The sequence below is a fragment of the Dreissena polymorpha genome, chromosome 3 (genome assembly GCF_020536995.1).
Source record: "Dreissena polymorpha isolate Duluth1 chromosome 3, UMN_Dpol_1.0, whole genome shotgun sequence".
Taxonomy (NCBI): Eukaryota; Metazoa; Mollusca; class Bivalvia; order Myida; family Dreissenidae; genus Dreissena; species Dreissena polymorpha.
The window spans coordinates 60928669-60951604 of NC_068357.1; the positions used below are offsets into that span (position 1 = coordinate 60928669).

Sequence of the window (22936 nt, forward strand, 5' to 3'; positions counted from 1 at the left end):
GGCATTGGTTCTTCCGGTCGCTTTCTTGATATTAACTCTGTTTACTACTTCTTCCTTGTGGTGGTAGTCGTGGTGGTGTTTGAAACATTGTTAATTTTTAATAATTAAAAATGTATAAAACGTTCTTCAAACAAATAATTGACGAACGACAAAAGCGAAGCGGAGATTTAAGCGTTTATTTATTATTGAATACTATACACAAAATTATAACGATCTTCATTTACATCTTACTGTACTATACATAATAAAAAGACTTAACATTTTATTTTTAGCAGTAATGTACGACTTGCATTTTCAAAATGTGTTACGAGGTTTTGTTTAAATATCTTAAAGAAAGTTTCAAACATTTTACTTATGTTTGCAAAGACGAAACAAGTATATAATTTTTTTTTATAGTATTGAAATATAAATAAAAATGAGATAACAACCGCACATGTATTTTTTCATAAATGACATTTATTAAACAGATTAAAATCAAGGTATGAGAACAGTACACACAGTCTTAAAGGGGCCATTTCACAGATTTTGGCATGTCTTGATGTTTGTCATAAAATGCTTTATATTGATAAATGTAAACATTGGATATAAAAAGCTCCAGTTAAAAATCAAGAATAAAATATAAACAAGAGGGCCTGAAAGGCCCAAAGTCGCTCACCTGAGATAAAAAGAAAGGACCTGTTCTTTGGAGCCCAAGATATCAATGGAACAAATGTTCTAACCAAGTTTCATGAAGAATGAACAAAAATGGCCCCCTGGCGGCCATGTTTTTTTTAACAGACCAGAACCATTTTTGAACTCTTCCAAGATATGTCCAAATTTCATGAAGATTGGCAAAAAATGTGTCTTCTAGACTGTTCACATGTTTTCAGTTTATACTGAAGTGTTTCACCCGTCATGCCGGCTATCAAATTAAACCGAAGTCAATAATTTTAATTATTATTTATTAATCACATACTGTGACGAGAAAAGCTACTGGGGCTCGTCCGAACCTAGCTTGAGGCACAAGAAAAATCAACAACAATGTGACTAAACTATTTTTATTCTTTCCAAACATTCATCATTTATACTTAAGCAATAATGCAAACAATACAAACAATTCATATAGAAATACAGTTCATAAACTTTCAAAAGTTAATCATAGTTAAAACAAGGTTTCGAAAACAATTATACAATTTCATGTCTAAACTTGGTCAACAGTTTGTGTTCAGTATGTGGCAAATGCCTGTATAAAGCACAAGGATAAACAAACACCCATAATCACTATTATTGAATTCACTCACAAACTTCACTTTCACTAAACAAATAATTTAGAACTCACTTTCATTGTATTATTCACTTAAGTCTAATGTAAGACACTTAAAGAAAAAGTTTAAATCCATTTCTTCGGCTTTGATTAATCACTTACAACTTGCGTTAATCACAACACACTAAATCACTTTAATTAAAAGACTAGCTGAGATATGTCATTTAATAAATCCACTATGTTCACTCATCACTTATTAAAAACACTAACTTGTGGTTGCATAAATTCAGTAAGTCCTGTTCTTTATTAAATCACTAACTCAATATTTTCACTTAGAGAAAAAATACTTAGTCACTTTGCCTTAGTTATCACTTAGTTAATAATTGCACTGAGTTAAAAGTTAAAAAAAACTAACTCCACTAACTTAACCTGCCCAGTTAGTGAAACACAGTAAATCACTAATTCAATATTTTCATTTAGAGAAAAATAAGACTAAGTCACTTTTACTAAGTGAAATTTCAACTTAGAACATTGAACTCACATCCATGATAAAACTAACAGTTGCTACACTAAACAGGTCTGGCAGATTAGTAATTCACTAACCCCAAACTTTCAACTAGTGGACTAACTCTTCCAACTTAGAGCCAGGGGGTCTAACATTAGTCTTTCACTTGTATACCCAGATGTTTAGCCTAGGTAAACATCCAATCAAATGAGAGCACTGCTATTCTTAGTATCCAGGTAAAGATAAGCAGCACTGGTCAGAAGAGATGCAGCACTGACCACTGATGTAAACTTTTCATACTTTGAGAGAGTTTAAAGCATTTATTTCATTTCTTAAGAACTATCATTCAATAAAAATATACCTGATCTATCATTAATGAATTGATAAGTTATTAACTATGATTAATGAATTAAAAGTTATTAAAAATTGTAATTTAAAGAATTATTATTGCAAGAATAAAAACAAAGTAAACAATTACAAGGCAGGCATTACAATACATATAAAGGAAACTGCCCCACCCCCTGGCAGCCATTTTTTTCCACTGATCACGACGATTTTGAAACTCGTCCGAGACATCTACATAACTAATGTTTTGACAAAATTTCATGATGATTAGGCAAAAAATGTGTCTTCTAGAGTATTCACAAGCTTTTTTACCATATAAATATAAGGAATAAGACCCCCCCCCACTGGCGGCCATGTTTTTTTGCAGATCCAAACCATTTTCGAACTCAAGTGTCGTATCCAGGAAACAAATGTTCTGACCGAATTTCATGAAGATTGGGCAAAAAATGTGTCTTCTAAACTGTTCACATGTTTTCATAATATACATATTGAGAAAACTGCCCCACCCCCTGGAGGTCATGTTTTTCCACCCATCATGACCGTTTTCGAACTCTTCCGAGATGTCTATAAAATCGATGTTAAGAAAAAAAAATGATGATTAGGAAAAATATGTGATTTCTAGGGTGTTCACAAGCATTTTTAACTATATAAATATAAGGAAAATGACCCCCCCTAGCGGCCATGTTTTTTTACCGATCCAAACCATTTTCGAACTCAACCGTCATATCAAGAAAAAAACATGTTCTAACCAAATTTCATTAAGATTGGACCAAAAATGTGACATCTAGAGTGTTCACATGTTTTCACTATATACATATAGAGAAAACTGCCCTGCCCCCTGGCGGCAATGTTTTTTCACCGATCTGGACCATTTTCGAACTCGTCCGAGATATCAATGAAACAAATGTTTGACCAAGTTTCATGATGATTGGGCAAAAATTGTGACTTCTAGAGTGTTCACAAGGTTTCTCTATAGCCATATAATGAATACTTCCCCGCCCCCTGGCGGCCCTGTTTTTCAAGGGACCGGAACCATTTTTGACTCAACAAACATATCATTTAGACAAACATTTTGACAAAGTTAAATGAAGATTGTGCATCAAATGTGACTTCTACAGTGTTCACAAGGTTTTTCTCTTTTTTTTGACATAGTGACCTAGTTTTTGACCCAGTTTCGAACTCAGTCATGGTATCAATGGGACAAATGTTCTGACAAAATTTCATGAAGATCAGACACTAAATGTGGCCTCTAGAGTGTTCACAAGGCAAAATGTTGACGACGAACGACGGACGACGGACAAACAGCGATCACAAAAGCTCACCATGAGCACGTTGTGCTCAGGTGAGCTAAAAAGGTAACCCTCAGCAGGATTCGAACCACTGACCCCTGAAGTCCTGGAGTAAAAAGTCTACCACTAAGACCACTCGGCCATCCTTCCGAATACAATGCTAAATGTATGTTATACTACATATAAGCAATCCTAATAGTTTCACAAAATATAACGACAACAACAGAACGCTCCAAATTATTAATTCGTTTCGCGTTGCAACGCTTTATAATTGTCGGGTTTTTAAATTGTCAAAAGATGCATACAATGGCTATTTTAGAACATGGTAAATGTCCAGTATTACTGTTTCCCCCACAAATATAATAAATAAAACGAAAATTTACGAATCTGAAACAACTTTTTCAATTTTGTCAATTTACCCAAACGTGAAAAGGCCTCTTTAAACATTTTACAGAAGTGACAAATGCACTTATACACCGCATATCGCTATGTATTGTCTCGAGTTCTTATAATTGTCATAATTACAGAACTTATTCGTTAAATGGCATGACGAAACGATTATGCAAACTTGTATCCAACATACATGGGTGCTACAATATTTGATGGTGTCCAGCTACAGATTTACAGCTATTTTAATTTCGAGACTGTCATTGATGAACAGCAACCACTTCCAGATAAATCATAGCAAAAAGAAAATAAGACGACAATGGGCCATAAAACGCTCTCTTGAAACCTCAACGAACAAAACTATTATGAGGAGGTTTTCAGAAAAATATAGGTACTTAATTAATAAAATATAAATATTTAATGAACCATAAATATTTAATTTCTAGGTAACTATTTATTTTCAACGAGTGTTCTGAACAAGTTTCATGAATTTGAATAAGACTAAGAATTCAAGCTCTTTCTTTATTTTGACTCAGTAACTTACTTTTAACGTCACATGGCCCAGTTGCAAACTTGGCCGGTTATAATGCGGATGAATGTTCCGACAAAATTTTAATTATCTCTTAACATGTGACTTCGATACTGTTAACAAGATTTCAGAATCTTGTTAAGAAACAATACCAAACGCAATGGCGACCATGTTTTTCTACATAAGTATACACAGTAATTAAGTTGTGCACTCGGCCCAGATATTATAAGAACAAATGTTCTGACGAAGTTCAATGAAGATTTGAACAAACACGTGACTTCTAGAGTGTTAAAAAAGGTTGTAATATAGCCCCCTGGTTGCTTTATTTTTCAATGAATCAAACACATTTTATAACTAAGCCGAGATATAATTACGACAATGCTCTGACCAAGTTTCATGCAGCTTGGGCATTAAATATGCCCATGAGTATTTAACAGGTTTTAGTATGACCATAGAAGAAAAACAAGAGCACCGCATAACGGGTGTCAACGCTCGGCTGCGGGTGCAGTTTTGAACAAATGAAAGCTTGACAGATTTTTTTTTAGGTGTCGCATTTACCTTAACCTTTGACCTAGTGACCCAAAAATGGGTGTGGCGTGTAGAACTCATCAAGGTGCATGTACATATGAAGTTTCAAAGTTGTAGGTGGAAGCAGTTTGATTTTAGAGCCAATGTTCAAAAGGTAAACATAATGTAACGGCTTTAGTACGACGCCGGAAGATGAGCTGGCTATGACAATACCTCGGGTTTTCTCCGAAAACAGCCGAGCTAACTAGCGTGCCCCCTGGAAGCCATGTTTATTTTACAAACCGGAACCATTTCCGAACTCAACTGAGATATAATGAAAACATATGCTCTGAAGAAGATTAAAAAATATTGGACTTTAACTGTAATGCCTAGTGTTAACAAGAGATGTGTTTGTAAGAAACACAATTCCCCCTATTTCGCCGCTTTGAAGCCATATATTTGACATTGAATGATGACCTTGACCTTTCATAACTCAAAATGTGCAGCTTCATGAGATACAAATGCATTCCAAATATCAAGTTGCTATCTTCAATATTGCAAAAGTTATGACCAAGGTTAAAGTTTTGGGACATACACAATGAATGAATGGATGAATGAATGAATGAATGAATGAATTAATGAATGACAGACAGACCAAAAACAATATACCACCGATCATTCGATCCCAGGGCGTAAAAAGGTTTTACTATAGCCAAGTAAAAAAACTGCCCCGTGCCTTTGCCGCCTATTATAAACGAACCGGAACCATTTTAAAACTTAATTGTGATATCATTATCACAAATGTTCACACCACGTTTAATGACAAATGGAGTATACATGCGACACATAGTATTAACAACTTTTTTCTTTAATTTAACCAAGAGACATAGTTTTTGACCTCACATGACCCAGTTTTTAACAGAGTCAAGATAACATTTGGAAATATGTTCTGACAAAGATTCCTCAAGATCGGACAATAAATTTGGCCTCTACAGTGTTAAAAATGTAAATGTGGACGATAGTTCGCAATTAGCAAGATATGGTAAGGTTAGCTAAACTCCAAAACGGCTTGGGTACTTTGATGGTTAATGCGAGACTTTTGCGTGTATGTGTATTTCAAAGTTTATTATGTCTGTCCGCACCTGTGGTTGCTTTATTTCTGGACCGGGAGTGTGTCTCAGCATTCTTATCTTACTAGACTCACGAACTCGTAATTAAATTCAATATGCAACCAGTCAGAATTTAGCAGAGATGATACCCATATTTGTTGGTTAAGTGGAAATTAAGTGAAGAAATATTTGAGGTACGTAGCAGAAACAAAAATGGTCTACAAAACAACTAATAGACCGACTGAATTTATGAAACTTATAGGATACATGTCAACAAGTAAAACAGCCTAACAGCTCAATTATAAGAAGATATTTGTTACGGATACATTTGTTTCAATACGGTTTTTGTTTCCATGTTTAAACTTGATAAATAGGCTTCTCATTATTTACCATACGAAATCAACCTTAAACATTAATTTAAAAAAAACGAAGAACAAATAAATAAATATCTAAACCTAATATTACACTTAAGTTCACAAACTAAACCGTCATACAGAATTACCAATGACGCCTATTAGATAAGAGAGGTACTAGATTATTTGTTGTTCATTTGTTCCACAATACCATGCATGTTCTGGAATACCCATGACTAAGGTACAATACAAACGCTGCAACATTGTATAATTGCCGACATATTTAAATAAGAACAATGACTGTAAAAAACTTTGACTTAGGCAATCAGTTGAAATTACAAGTATATAACACTCTTTATTATTTATATTCAATTAAAGTTTTGTGAATGTGTCCTATATTCTTAATATTTCGATAAAAGCTAAAGAAGTAGTTCATTAGTGTCAAAAGCAGTTTACAATACTTTAAAATTATATATAATAAATCACATCAAATAAACATAACAATACTTCAAACAGACAATAGCATAAATAAACACAATGTAGACATGAGTTCAGTTGTGCAGTTTTAAGAAGTATATTTTTTAGAAATCAATTTACTCAATCATAGCCGACATAAAACAGAATGGAATAACTTTCCGATGTTGACCAGCTACTTTGAAACATTAAGTATTCATAAATTATGCACTGCAATCAACCCAACTGTATATAATAATACATAAAGTTGATTGTCAAGCAAATGGTGACAAACTACATCGGATACCACAGGTTCTGTAAACCACAGTCTGACTAAACTCATTACCATTAATGTCGTCTTAATCAAGAAGAAAGAGCTGACTATTTAAACATGCTTCATTGTTTTGAAATGTAAATAATAGGCAACATGTGTATATATACCTTCTTCTGAACACAAGAACAACTGATTTGTATACATAAAAAAATATATGCATACAATATATAGATATAAGAGTGTAGCAACATGTTTATACTTTAAACATAACAACTGGTAAATATGACAATTATGTATTCATTTAAGGTATATTATATTTGATGATGCTTTGATGCACATATTCTTGAATGGTCAATGTATCAATATCTTCCTATCATTGATTATACAAAGTCAACATTTAATAAAATAGCCAATTTTTGCCTGATTAATATAGTTATTTATCCTAGTCCTAGATGAAAATCGATAGTATAACAACGATCGTATAAACATGAGCTTTATACTATCGCTATTGTTAGATCAGATTTGGGTTTTTCCAAAAATTGGAGAATCTTTTTTGTCAACTACGGAAAAACTAAATCGTCAAAAAATGCCATATTTGACAGTTATTAATGGAAAATTGTGAAGAAATAATAGGATAAATAGAATATTATGTGAGTTTTGGATAAAGATCAAGTTTATCATGATCGGCACGAACCATGTTAGCGCTCGGCAAGCCTCGCGCTACATCGGTTCTAAGCCTCGCATGATAAACTTGATCTTTATCCAAAACTCACATAATATTCTCTATCTATGCTAGTTGCTATAAGTTCAGTAGGCTAACTGTAGGGTAAGGTGAAAAAAAGGTGAACGTATTTCATAAGTTAATGCAATCCAGTACACATGTGTAAAACACAAAAGAAACAACCACTTGCCAAACTAACACACCATTAACAATTAAAAGAAAATACTTCGTCTGAAATGTCACGTTGGTGAATATAAGTCAATAACAATTACAATTACTGAAATTAATTTAATTAAACCCCACTTTTCAACATATTACAGAATATATATAACATAATTTCCCAATAAATAATTCAACATTACTATCATTCCAACAAAAATTAAAAAAGTAAGCACAATAATTCAAAAATGTAATTAGACCTAACACGGTACTGCATCTTCAATTATAAACAGCGTCAAATTCTACATACAATACACAGTGCCTTCCAATCTATCCTTTGGATCGATATCGGCAAGTGTAACTCCCTTGGCTTTCAGCTCATCAGTCACTCGTTCCAGGTATGATGGATCGGGGTAGCCGAATCTGTAGAAGACAGTCATATCACGTAAAAATGATGTAGGATCTTTATCAAGAAAAAGAGAAGCATGGGCACTCAGATGAAACCCAAAGGAACTATTGTAAGAAAGAAGAGTTCAGAACAATACAATTAGATTATGAAACATGCAATTTAATTCACATTTATATTTTGGCAGTTGGCTGAGATATAATAAGAAAAACTTGTAAAATGTACAGATAAATGATAATTTGACTTGAAATGTGACTAGAAGTGTTAACAAGCTTTTCCTGTATTTTTTTATATAGGATTCTAGCTTTTCTTTTTCTTACATTATCCAGTTTTAAATTCCAAGATATGATTAGGACAAATATTATGACCAAGTTTCAGGAAGATTGGACACAAAATATGACGTCTAGAACAAATCTCCATGACGGCAGTACATGAAAAACTACCCCACCTCTTTGCGACCATATTTTTCAATGAGCTGTAACCACTTTCAAACTCTGCTGATATATGATTTGAATAACTGTTTTGACCTAGGTTCAAGAAAAATTAACACAATTATTACTTCTCGAGTTTTTACAAGAAATTTGTTTTAAATTTCACCAAGTAACCTAATTTTTATCTCACAAGACCAAGTTTCACTGCCAACAATTCTTAAGGAGAACTGTTCTGACACATTTTCATTAAGATTGGACTAAGCATGTGACATCTAACAAGTTTTGACAATCACTATAGCCATATAAGGAAACATGCCTAGTCCTTGGCAGCATGTTTTTTGGCTAACCAAATCCTTTTTTAAAACTTGGAAACAATTAAAATAAATGTACAGACCAAGTGTTATTAAGAGTGTCTAAAGCAGTAACTTCAAGGGTGTTAACAAGGTTTCATTACAGCCATATGTACGAAAACTGAATCCCTGGCGGCTCATTTTTACAACAATCGCAACAATTTTCAAACTAAGCAGAGACATCAATAAAACAAGTGTCCTGACCAAGATTTATGATGATTTGATTATAAATGTGACTTCTATAGTGTAAAAAAACTTTTATTTAATTTGATCTAGTTACCTAGCTATTGACCTTAAATCAATCAGTTGTTAACACTGCAAAGATATAATTGGGAAAAAAATTATGACCAAGTTGTATGAAGATTGGACAATAAATGTGGCCTCTAGAGTGGTAAAATGGTAAAAGGACAACACACAACGAATGAGAAACACAAGAAACCGTCGGAGACGGGTGATGCTGCCCAAAGTTTTTTTTGTCACAATATTGCACTATATATTCAGATAAAAGGAAACGTCTTCAGGGGCATAACTTGGGCCATAACTCTGTGGAAAACATCCGACCAGAACTGGCTGATAATATGCACATCTCCTCTTGGTAGTGAAGCTTCCCATAAAGTTTCATTGAATTCCGGTCATTAGTTGCTGAGAAAAAGCCCGGACAAGAATTGCACTATATGTACAGTTAATGGAAAATTTTAAAGGGCCATAACTCTGTGAAAAATCATCCGACCAGAACCCGCTGATAATATGCACATCTCCTCTTGGTAGTGAAGCTTCCCATTAAGTTAAATTGAATTCCGGTCATTAGTTGCTGAGAAATAGCACGGACAAGAATTGCACTATATGTACAGTTAATGGAAAATTTCAAAGGGCCATAACTCTGTGAAAAATCATCCGACCAGAACCGGCTGATAATATGCACATCTCCTCTTGGTAGTGAAGCTTACCATAAAGTTTCATTGAATTTCGGTCAATAGTTGCTGAGAAATAGCCCGGACAAAAATTGTGCAAGGACGGACACACGGAAACACGGACGGACAGACGAAGCGGCGACTATATGCTCCCCCTAAAATATTTTTTGGGGGAGCATAAAAAGGGGATCACAAAAGCATGTTGTGCTCAGATCAGCTATAAAGGATTACAATGAAAAGTAAAAACTTTTAAAATGCATAAACTCAATATAATAGATGAAAAAACAATAATCAAATAAATATTATAATATAGATGTTGATGACGCTATTTGTATATAAACTCTGTGAAACAAAATAAGGCGACACATTGTTGCTATAAATTCCTTTATGGTATCTAATTTACAAAAACATAAAGCGTTGTATTTCAAGTATATACAGAAGTTTTTCAGAGATGGACATGCCTCAAATGAAAAATACTAGATGCCTGTCTGATACATGTAGAGCTAATCATCAGTATTGCTTGTTATTACCTTTAAGCTGAACGAAGCAGATATATTACCTTTGGTATTGAGTATACCTGTATGACCTTTACATTGCCCATGGAGTGACACTCCCCAAATACTAACAATTTTAGTAAATAAATCAAAATTGCATGATTTTGAAGATGAAGTTACTGAAATGAAAAGCTGTTTTATTGTAAAAGTTAACCTTAGTTTGAAATTTAACTTTGGTCTTGACCTTTGAGGTAGGGTGACATATTTTACTTTTTATCATATTGTGAAAATTGTGTTGAGATGAAATTTGTTCACTTTTCCTGTTTTGAGTCAGATTTTTAATTGAACATACTGTTGGTTTGGTCTGTGATAAGTCTTGTGATGAATGTCGTTCCATGTGATCACACCTTCTTCTCCGGTTGTTCGTAAACTCCCAATAGTGAAGACAAGCTTTCTTTGAAAAGCCACTTTCAACATTCTGCACACATCTGCACCCTCCTTATTATCAGGAAGGAATGCACGCCTGTTTATTCCTTTGAACCATTTACCAGGTTCTGGATGATTTGCCTGATAATAGATTAACACGGCAGATAGTTTCATTAATTTAATGGCTGTTTCAAGTGCTTTTCCTTTAAGTTTTTTTTTAATGCACACATCTTGTTGGTCAGTTTTTTTTTTTTTTGGAATATTGACAGTAGTTGGACAGAAAAAGCACATAACACAGAAACATCAGATAGACATAAGTAACAGTGAAAATATACTATTCAAATAGTTTTCAGAAATCACAAATAATTAATAAAACTAGACAAGAACAATACATGTTGAAACAAACCGTCTGTGTTCCAGAGTTAAAACTGTAGGCTATACATAATCGCCCGACATGTTCATAGCCGACACAAGACTCCTATTTTTCACGTATTATGGTCATCGTTCCTGGCGGCTGATCACCTGTAATGTTTAAGAATGCATCAATTTATTAGATAATGCATATAAAAACAATGATGCCAAATAATAACCAAAGTATGGTAAAAATGAATAAATAATAAAAAAAATAACCATACCTTTAATTATTCCGCAGATTTGCCCACAGGTGGGACACACTTGTTTTGTATCAAAACATTGGTTTATGCAATCTGTACAGAATATGTGACCACAGGCAAGTTTCTTGGGATTTGTAAAGTCATCCATACAAATTACACATGGTGCTTGGTCATGCAATTTTTGCTCTGAAATCTACATCAAACAAACAAATGACAAGGGGGCCATGATGTCACTCAAGTGCTGACATGAGTTCAAGGTACATAAATTAACAACCATTTAGCCTGGTGATCTGTTTTTGTCCCAAACTTAATCCATATTCAAACATGGCCTTGATATTCTCAAGATGAAATCGCTGACCATGGTTTATCAAATCTGGGTAATAACTGTGCGTTCTAGAGTATTAATAAGGCTTTTACAACACGTTACCTAGTGACCTATTTTGTTAAGAAGGTTACCCAGATTCAAACTTTGCCTCGATAATGTCTTGATAAACATTTCAATAAAGATTTATCAGGATTGAGTAGAAAGATATTTCTAAGATTTGAAATGGTGAACTATTCTTGTATAAGCCTGTGACCCAGATTAAAACATGGCCTTAATATTGCACAGATAAATATTATAACTTAATTTCATCATGTGTCATATATGTTCCTTAAAGAATGGTCACTCAGATTTGACATAATCTTGGAGGCACTTTACCCAGATACCTACTTGGCAGAGATATTGTTATCATAAACATTCTGAGCAGACTTCATTCCTTTAAAGTCATGAATGTCACATACTTTAGAAACGTTACAAGTTTTTTTTTATGATTTGGCCTCATGAAAACATTTTTTAACGCACATGACCCATATTCAAATTCTGCGTATACATGTAAAATTTCAATAAAAAAACACTCTAACTAAGTTCCATGGAAAGTAAGATTGCAGCCTCTAGCATTGTGACAGGTAATGCACCACAATATGGCCATATAAATTTACAAAATAGTAACACGTTTAAATCTATTAATCAGGAGGAAATGTCAACAGAAATTTCAACAATAAACCTAAACAAAAGTTTACTTTTTCAGAAGTTTTTTTTTTGCAACAATTGAAAAAGCTCTATCAAAGCTATTTCTGCATACTTTGGTGGTTGTTGTTTCTGTGTGAAACCCCGATTCACTAGTCGCGTTAGGTTTTACGTTGGTCTTTCTATTACGTAGTGAGGAAGTTTCAAACTGATCTGCATTCGATAGATCCCCTTTTTTTACATATTCATCGAACCTTTTCTGAATTTGTGTAACAACCTCAGGGAGAATATCAACAAAGTGTATCTCCCTCAATGAAGACTCAGCACCTACTCCACTGTACATCAATACTGCCTGTACATACTCTTCAGTGCATATTTCCAATGGAACTCCAAAAATTGCTGCAATTAAAAAATAGCAATCAAAATACATGAAACATGCCAGTACGTAAAGAAATGTGCATACAAACACTAATATACACTATTCTCATAATACCATTTCGGTAATATGAACAATATAATGTGCATCTGCATATCAATTAAAGTGTATCAAGGATGTCAATAAAATACAGTTGCATTATGATATCAGGTCATGTGTTGATAACAATTTCATCAAACTGCCAGTGTAAAACTCATTATTGTAACTTCAAAAAATATGTGTTTAAGAATGAACATACAACCAAAACTTTTGTGCCCACAAGAACAGATGTAAGAACAATCCTCAGGTTGTCATAATAACTTATGCAATTACCTTACCTTCCTTGTGAATCAGTGTGCAAGCTAATTGATTGACTTATCGAGTATATATCAACATTTATTTCTTAGATAAATTTAAAACTAGATGTATTTCAAACAAGAACATTCCACTTCTGTCTTAAAATTCAAAATGTTGGAAAACAAAAATATTAAATCACATGACGATTCATATTTTTATGAGGTGTCATCCCTCTAGCATCAATAATTTTTGTGCTGAAGGACACATGCATTAAAAATGTTCTTTTTATTTAAAAAGTCTATAACTACATTTATGTGCCGTTGTATATGCTTTCTTGCTGTAATCTAAATTTTATTAAAATGTCATTTCAAACTTAACTTTTGAACAAAACAAACATCTGTTAAAAGCCTCACCATTGTCTGCTCACCGTCCTCCTGTCATACCCCAATTTTATAACCAGGTTTTTACATTTAACTGTCAGGAGAAATTCCATGACACTGAGCATGATTTTGAATTTAAATGTGTTTTATAGGAAATATATATACATTTATATTAATACAAAATGCAAAGCATTTTTGTAACTTTATTATTTATGTAGCAATTATGCATTCTTTAACTTACCGGAACTGATTGCCGGTAATGCAACAGATTTCAATCGAAGTTCTCTGGCTTTCAGAAAACTGTTGAACACCGCATTCTGAAGAGCTGCACGGCAATCGCCACGACCTTTCCTTGATCTTGTGTCATAGTCTGACCATCTGGGTCCCACAGCGTGCAATACATATTTGTATGGAAGTCTCCCTGCACATGTTTCAACAACATTGCCATCTTTTATTTCTCCATTACGTCTTATGTATTTATCACCTTCATTTTTCAAATCATCACCAGCCTTTTTTTGTATAACTGCAGCCACTCCATCACCGTGCAAGAGCATTGAATTTGCAGCATTCACAATGCAATCCACATTCAAGCTACAAATGTCAGCTTGGTAAACATGAACTAATATTCCAGACAGTGTTTTGTACATGTTCTTGTTAATTGGGAATGGCAAGCCAGAAACATGCATTGACTGTGTTAAAGAAGAGTTACCGGATGCTTCAGTTGTATTTGCAACAAGATGGCGGCTCTGACTTACAAGCTTTGGCTCATTACGGAGCTTTGAAAGTGTTAAGTTAACCTTTTTGATATCTTCCCATACTTCAAACATAACCACCAATTTATTCCACTTTTTAACAAATGCACAAGGAAAACATTCTTTCTCAAATTTTGAGCACCAGTCAGCTGCTTTGTCCAATTCACCATTACCTAATGGGATTTCTTTCTCACCTTCATAGCTTAGCAATTTTCGAATGTTTTTGTCGTGCTTGTCTAAATCACTTCTCCGACAAACAAGTTTTATATTGCAATTCACATATACAATTTCGCCGTCTGTGTTGCCTGGACCACATATATCAGCAGCAAACTTAGCATTCAAAAACTCATACTTCAGTTCGCTAACGTTTCCATAGGATCTCCACACGAATTCACTAACAATCTCCTTTACATAATGTACTCCATATAGCGTTTGTGAAATCACAGCCAAAGTTCCTTGTGTATCATTTATTGAAAAGCGAAAATATGGCTCCGTTAATCGTTTGTAACAAATGAACTCTAGCATTCCTGATTCTTTGAGTTGTTCATATTCCTTTCCACTTATGCAATAAAAACAATTATAATGGTCCTGAAAACACAGAACTGTTCATGAAGTTTTCTTTAAGTAAAAGTGTAATATAAGGATTATATTTATATTTCCAATAAGAAGTTTTAACCTCAATCATTGATTTATCAATATAAGTATCTTACATATAAGGATGCACTGAAATAACATAAGACCAAAGGAGCCCATGATGACCAAACTCATTTAACCAGATCAAGCTTCTCTGCTATTTATTTAATAAACACAACTTTTTGCAGTTTTGAATATATATGATTGCTTAAACTGCATAAATACCCGCTAGTCTTTTATTTATGGCAAACACCAATTACTCATAAACAAAGGGTAATACAAACAATGAAATATTAAACATCAAATGATTATAGCTGGAAACAGCACTGCAAAGAGTCAGATTTTCACACCAATTCAAAGGAATGCCCAATCTACCACTTAGCCCATACATAATTACAAAAAAGTCTAAATATACTTTAAACTCATAGCATCGCATTTCAAATTAAAACGTCATGAAATAGATAATATAAAATGGATGTAGCTGCTGTGATTTACTTACTCTATACGGTCATAAGTAACAGATTTTCAATTTTCTGAGGTACGATGAATTGTCAACACTACTAAGTGTCAATATCAGTATACTTTCTTAAAGAGTACAATTTGATATAAATCTATAATAAAGTTTTATATCAAATTTTAATCTTTAAAAGTAAAAAATCAAGTAACCCAACAATCTCATCAGTAAGTTATTATATATTCCAATTTCAATGAAATACATTTTTTTTATCTACACAGCCCAAAGTTTTTCAATCTGAATAAGATCATATCAAGACAAAATTCTATTTTAAATATTTAGACATTTACTGTCATGCCTAAAATACCCCTGAATGAAGCTTTGTCAGAGGACCTTGCTTATATAAGCTTTTACTATTTCAATACTGAGTTCTATCCCACCCGTTTGTTTTAAAATTAAACATAATCATCTTTGCCTTTGTCCACGGCACGAGAAAAAATATTCTGAGCTAGTTGTGTTATGATTGGGCAGCAAAACGTATAACTCTGAAGAGTATTAACAAAGATTATCTCAAGTCAAATAAGCAAAGCAGTCCAAACCCATGTTGGCATGTTATTAAGAAAGACATCAGCAATGTTTTAAACCCCCAAAAAACTGTTTATTAAGATAAAAATTAAAGTAGTTTCATGGAAATTTGATAAAATGTGTTTGTCACAGTGATCACAATGTTTATAGATATATATGGAAAACTGCCCTTCTCCCTGGTAGTCTTTGTCAGACTGGAACAATTTGCAAACTGGGAAAAATCACAAACACAATTAGGCTCAATCTGTAACTTTAGGTGTTCACAATGAGGATTTTACCCAACTTAAATTGCACCAAAATAAAATTGGCATGAATTTTAGGGTTTAATTAAGATATTGGCATTATGGCCTCTAGATAGGTCAGAAGATGAATACTAATGGCTGTTGTGAGAAGATAATTACTGACGACTGTCAAAAGATTACTGCAAAGCTTCCCATGAGCAGTTATCAAAATCATGGCCCTAAAATGCTTACACGAGTTCAAGGAATACTTATGTCTTAAACTTTATCTGCTGATCTTCTTTTGACCATGTTTCATCAAGATTGAGTCATTAATGTGGCTGCCATATTGTTAAAAAGGTAATTCTAGGCTTTAGGATGAAGGTAACCAGAGGATGTTGTTTTTCGACGCATGTGACCCAGATTCAAACTTAGCTTAAATATTGGCAAGATAAACACTATGACAAAGTTTCATCAAGAGCAGGTCATAAATGTGGCCCCAAGAGTTGTAAAAAATATTTCAGGATTGACCCGTTGACATTTTGTGGACGCACATGACCCAGAAGATTCGATCTTGGCTTTAATACTGCCAGGATAAACATTCTGACTAGTATTAAGGCCAGGATCTAATCTTCTGTCGGAATGTTTATGTAAAGAAATTGTGGATGCATAACAAAGGATGACTAACAACAAATGCTAGAAACAAGAGCACATCCTAACGTAATTCATATTTTGGTGAGCTAAAATATTACCACTTTTGGATGTTTCTTGAATGTAAATCGGTTGACCTTTCTACCCAACATAGATTCAGCAACTTCAATGAAGACAACAAATATAAATACATCACGAAGTCTTTATTATAATGAAACACAATCAAATTTCAGAAAAATGGTAAAAATGTTCTTCAAATATGTTTGATAGCTCATTTTAAAGACAATTGTGAATGTATTTAGAATATGAGGTGAAGCATACCTCATTGAAAACAAAACAAATGCTAAAATGACAACCATTCATTGAGCTTGATTGCATATTTATTCAAAATTAATATCAATAATTAATTGGTTTTACATAATTATCCTATACCAATGACAAAACATGCTTACACACTTGACCTTCATAATTATGTGCCTGTATGAGCGTGTTTATCTTCAAACAAAGAGAGTGATGGACTCATGACTTCTTGAAATATTATGAGTAACATTATATTTTCATGAAGATTCTTCAAAAGGTATAGAATATATGAAGGAGATATACATAAACAACAAGAGCACCGCATAACAGGTTCCAACGCTCGGCTGCGGGTGCAGTTTTGAATAAATGAAAGCTTGTCAGATTTTTTTTGTTAGTGGTAACAGTGACCTTGACCTTTGACCTTGTGACCCAAAAATGGGTGTGGCGTGAAGAACTAATCAATGTGCGTCTACATATGAAGTTTCAGAGTTGTAGGTGGAAGAACTTTGATTTTAGAGCTAATGTTAAGGTTTTAGCACGGCGGACATCGGACTCCGGACGACGAGCTGGCTATGACAATACCTCGGGTTTTCTCCAAAAACAGCCAAGCTAATTATACAAATGCAAACTATTTAATTTCGATTTGACCTTGTCCTTGTGTGACTGACTTAAGCCTCCTGCACATTGTTTTAACAGCCTCAACATTGCAAGAAATGATATAGTAGATATGGTGTGGACACAAACGTGGAGGCTCAGACATTTGATAAAATCGTGACCTTGATCATGAGTCAACAAGAACTTTTGGCTTCTTCATATTGTCTTTATGTTCTACAAATTGTAGCCAAGTATGACAAAATTCCCTCAATGGTATAGTAGATAACATCCAGATAAGATAATCACATAATAAAAGCTCCAACCTTTGACCTTAAAGTGCCATGTTGACCTTCTTGGAGCATGCCTGCACATTGCTCAATAGTCTGAATATTGTGTGCCGATTTCATTAAAATCAGAATAAAAGTATAGAAGATATGGATTGATATGGATACACAACAAACAATGACAGACACCATTGTCATTAAAGTAAACCTTAAAGTAAACCTTGACCTTTAGCCAGCGTGACTGACTCATGGCTTGGTCACATTGTCTCATATTGCCTAGAATATTTGAAGAACTCTTTGAAGGGTATAAATTATGTAGACAACATGACAATTAAAAAAATTGCCCTTGAAGTACAAACTTGACCTTGAGTCAACAAAAATTACTCATGCCTTCTTAACATCCTTAACAATAAACACAAGTTGCTATATAACAAGTGTTATGGACAAACCAATGGACAGACTAACGACTGAAGGGCATTTCCATAATCCCCCAGCCACTTCGAGATTAGATATTAAAAATGAAATAGTTATCATCACTTTCCAAGTATTAAACAAGGACACAACATCAACAATCTTCATTCTGTTCAAAATTGTGTTTATCTTCAGACACATTAATACGTAGGCATAACAGTGTACAATCAACTTATGCATGTTCAACACCTTTGATTAGGACATATCAGACTCATTTTGTTCAATTGGTGTACCATTTAAAACAAGAGATTGCCGACAATATGGTCTCCTACATGTGAAATTCTTCCATTGTTTTTTATATTTGTTGCCATAACAACCAGAATTCTTGACGTAGGAACAAAATGAATTGACGTGCATACTCTCCATATTGCCACTTGTCCATGTTTCAATTTCATGCAAAAATATGAAGAACTTTTAAAGTTATCGCAGGTTCCAAAAAAGTGTGACGGACTGACAGACAGACAGAGCGCAAACCATAGGTCCCCTCGGGTTTCACTGGTAGGGGACAACAAAACTATTTCCACGCAATAAAAGTCACCTATCGGTGAAACTCCACCATTTTCAGCAATATTTTTAGTCTATTTGTTGCCATAGCAACCACAATTCTTGACATAGGAACAAAATGAAATGATGTGCATTATCTCCATATTGCTATCTGTCCATGTTTCAAGTTTCATGAAAAAATAAGAAGAACTTTTACAGTTATTGCAGGATCAAGAAAAGTGTGACAGACTGACAGACGCACAGAGCGCAAACCATAGGTCCCCTCCGGTTTCACCAGTAGGGGACTAATACAATATAAAGAAGTGTTTGTTGTAAATGGTTTATCATTTATACAGAAATATGCAAATGTCTAACAAATATACATGTAAACAAATTAGGGCCCAAATATATACTTGAACAAATACATACAGAGGTACATATGAATTAATTACCTTTGACATCTGAGAAAACGAGAAGAGCCTCTGATCTCCGTTCACAAAAAACCAATTGTGATGGATTTTCCACTAGTAGACTTTTCAAACTGTCTCTTAGATCACGTTCTGTTGTATTTGGTTTAATTCCATCTACAATCACTATATTGGACTCCATGCCTGTTTCTAGTGAAGAACTAGGATTAAAAGTCACATCTGAAAAAGAATAACAATGGAACTGATCAATATCCAATGATAATGTGTTATATCTACATGTGAGTAGTTTGTTGATATTTGTCATTTGATAACCTTAATTACAAAAGCCTCCTGATGTAAGAAATGTTTTTGAAAAGAAAGTTATTTTATAGTTTGCCATATGCTTTTAAATCAACCATTTGAACCCTGATAATTTGTTTTAACTTGAAGCATAATAAAAATATTATACAGCATCAGTGTTTAATGAAATATACCAACTATTACACTTCTACACGGTGTGCTTTCATTATTTTGTTTTACTTTTATTGTTAACAAAGGTTATATTAACCATGTTAACTTGGAGTTCAACCAGTTTGTGTACTGATTGCATGTTTTGAACAAATTTGTAAGGGACCCCTTTTTTGTTTTCAAACAACACATGTCAAGGCTCTTATCATTGGGGTTTCATAGAAGAGGTAGATATTTGCATCTTGGCAACATGTTGAGCCCCTTGTACAAAATGATCTTCCTAATATTTGAAAACAAGTGTGACATTGAAGTTTGAAAACTGGATGCATGAATTACCCACAAAATGCCTATCAAATAGGGAGTACCTAATAATCATGCCATTTTAAAAGTGCAATTTATATCATGTCACTGTCTGTAAACGGTCTGTATGTTGAGATTGATCTTTGTATACATGTATGACGTTGACATTAGAGCATGGAAAAAGGCCTTGCCAGCAAAAAGTCTTTTCCAAATTATGAGCATTTGTCATAGAATTTCTTTCTTTTTTCATAGGAATGAAGTATGGAGACGCTGCATTATGCTGAAATAGGACTATCGACATCAAAACATGAACTTGACCTTTAAACTAGGTACACATGTCTTCCATATATATGTTATATCCCACTTGTGTACTTTTGTGATAAATTATTTCAAAGCTAAAAGAGAAATCACAAATTTACAGTCCATACATGCGAATTAGGTTTGCCAAAAGTTCACGAAAGACATCAAAGTGCGACCTTGACTTTTAAACACAGCCAAGACTTATCTTCCAAGTTGCATCATATGAAAAGACACACATGAGATAATAGTCATGTATAAAAGGCTTTGTATTATGTTCATAGGTGACAGTTTTTGACCCCATCAAACCCAAACTCAAAACAGGTCAAAATAAAGTTTTATTCTAACCAAATGTTACTACAATCAAATTATACATGTAGCATCTAGAGTGGTTACAATGTGTTCCAAAGATTTGAACCAGTTACGTTGTTTTAGCAACAGTCCACCCACATTCAAAATTAGCCTAGTTATTGTCAATATAAACCAAGATTCATAAAAATCTAAATGTAAATGCGGCCTCAAAAGTGATTTTCTCAGTTTTGGTGAAGTGACCAAGTGTATAAATGTGAAGATAAAAAAATTCCAATATTTTTGGGAAAAAATGTTTCAGTAAAACTACAAAAACCGACAGATGACAGCTACTGATCCTTATTTCTCGGCTCATATGTATCAAATATGTATCTCTTTATATGCGCTTGTGATGGCAGAACAAAGCGTGCATGCAATTAAAGATACAAATGTAAAGTGTTTGCTTTTAATAAGTTATTTCTAAGATGAGATATAAGTACTATTATATGCCTAAAACAGTATAATATATGTGACAGTTACTTAATATAGGACTAATGGACGGCCATATTAACTTATGGTTACTGTCCCATCCTAAATAAAACTGGGTTTATTCTCCTCCTTACCTCTTGGTATACTTTCTTGAACAGGTGCTTCAAGTTGGTTCTGATAAGTTGATGTGTGTGTGTCCTTTGAGGGAGTCACATCAATTTCTTCATTTCCTTCTACTTGGGAAACTGAGGGGCTTGGCATTTTGTCATGCATTTCAATAACCTAAAGTACATCAAACCACTTTAAAGGGATTTCAAACTAAGTATATTTAACATGATTATATACAATACAATATGACCAAAGGCCTTAGGTACTAGTCTGTGGAACTACCAACAGCCAACATTAACAAGGTTCCACTGTAGACACACAAAAATAAGGACAATGACTCCACGAGCTATATCATATTCTCACTCAGCAAAAACCTTATGTGAACACATGTTTAATATTCTGAGCCAGTTTAGTTATGAATAACTCAGTGTTCAAATAGTTTAACTATAGTCATATAAAAGAAGCAGTAATGCCCACTTGTGGCCATAATATAATAATGCGATAATAGTCTTTGGTGGCATACAATTTGCGCATTAACAAACCATCAATATCAAAATGCGTGTTTAGTATTAAAGTACAAAACTTAAACATTTTTAATGGATATTATGAATTATGTTTACTTTTTTACAAAGTGAAGCAATGTTTAAAAACATTCAAAAATTATAGCCAAACAAATATTTAAGATAATCAAAAACCAAGATAACGTTTCACCCGCTGGGACTACATCTCAGATCTTCTGATTAGTAGGCGTTCTAATAAACAACTTGTTTTTTAGAATTATGAGACAAAGTCCAAAGGATGTTGAAAACAATATAACAGAGATCCACATGTTACCATTCAGAAATAATGCATGCATCCTTTACATTGCTGTACAAATGCGTCATTTTTTCTATATTTAATTTGATTATGAAACATATCAATGATATGTTTAACTTATGTTTATGTTCTAATTTGATAATAATTAATTCGCATTTGAAGCCGTATATGATATAACAATAAAACGAATATTTTCAGTTCATTTTGCAGGCATGAAATCGCACAAAAATCGGCAACCAATTTCGTGACAAATAACCTGCGATTACGTTACGAATGTCATCGATATTTTCATTTGAAACATCACAAATTGGTTATTTCAAACAGCAATTGCTCAAATCATAAATATTTTATAAAGCACAATTTTGAAATTCAGAATGTATCCCTAATGTCGAAGTTGTGTATTTGTTCCGAATAACTGATGATTAAAACGGTTTAATCAAATTAATTTTGAGTTCTACCAACTGTTCATATGGACAGGAAATCAACTGTATATTGTGAAACTAACGATTTACACGCTAGAAAACATACCGTGTATGCTATAATTTTAACAAATCTGGTTTACATGTGTTTACTTACTACGGGAATATCCCATTTAGTTTTTGGTTCGTTCTCGAGTTTCTAGAATAATACAAATGCGCACATAGAACGTACATAAATGATAAATGTTTAAAGCGTATTGTGGGCACAAAACAGTTGCGCATCTACGATATATCAATATGAAAATGCTTGTT

At 33.5% G+C, this 22936-nt stretch overlaps 1 protein-coding gene across 2 annotated transcripts in view; it reads right to left on the minus strand.

Moving 5' to 3' along the window:
* Positions 1 to 1023: 1023 nt before the first annotated feature.
* LOC127874395 (uncharacterized) overlaps positions 1024 to 22936 on the minus strand; it is a 28830-nt gene continuing 6917 nt past the window's right edge. The window contains exons 5-14 of one of the 2 annotated variants that reach the window (XM_052418699.1): positions 22782 to 22823; positions 21416 to 21563; positions 19485 to 19679; positions 17002 to 17063; positions 13849 to 14947; positions 12631 to 12914; positions 11528 to 11699; positions 11299 to 11414; positions 10819 to 11033; positions 1024 to 8297 (exon numbers count right to left, since the gene is read on the minus strand). In XM_052418699.1, the coding sequence (XP_052274659.1) occupies positions 11371 to 11414; positions 11528 to 11699; positions 12631 to 12914; positions 13849 to 14947; positions 17002 to 17063; positions 19485 to 19679; positions 21416 to 21563; positions 22782 to 22823 (2046 nt within the window). In that variant the 3' untranslated portion in view covers positions 1024 to 8297; positions 10819 to 11033; positions 11299 to 11370. The remainder of the gene's footprint in view (positions 8298 to 10818; positions 11034 to 11298; positions 11415 to 11527; positions 11700 to 12630; positions 12915 to 13848; positions 14948 to 17001; positions 17064 to 19484; positions 19680 to 21415; positions 21564 to 22781; positions 22824 to 22936) is intronic. The other variant, XM_052418700.1, reaches the window with a different exon arrangement.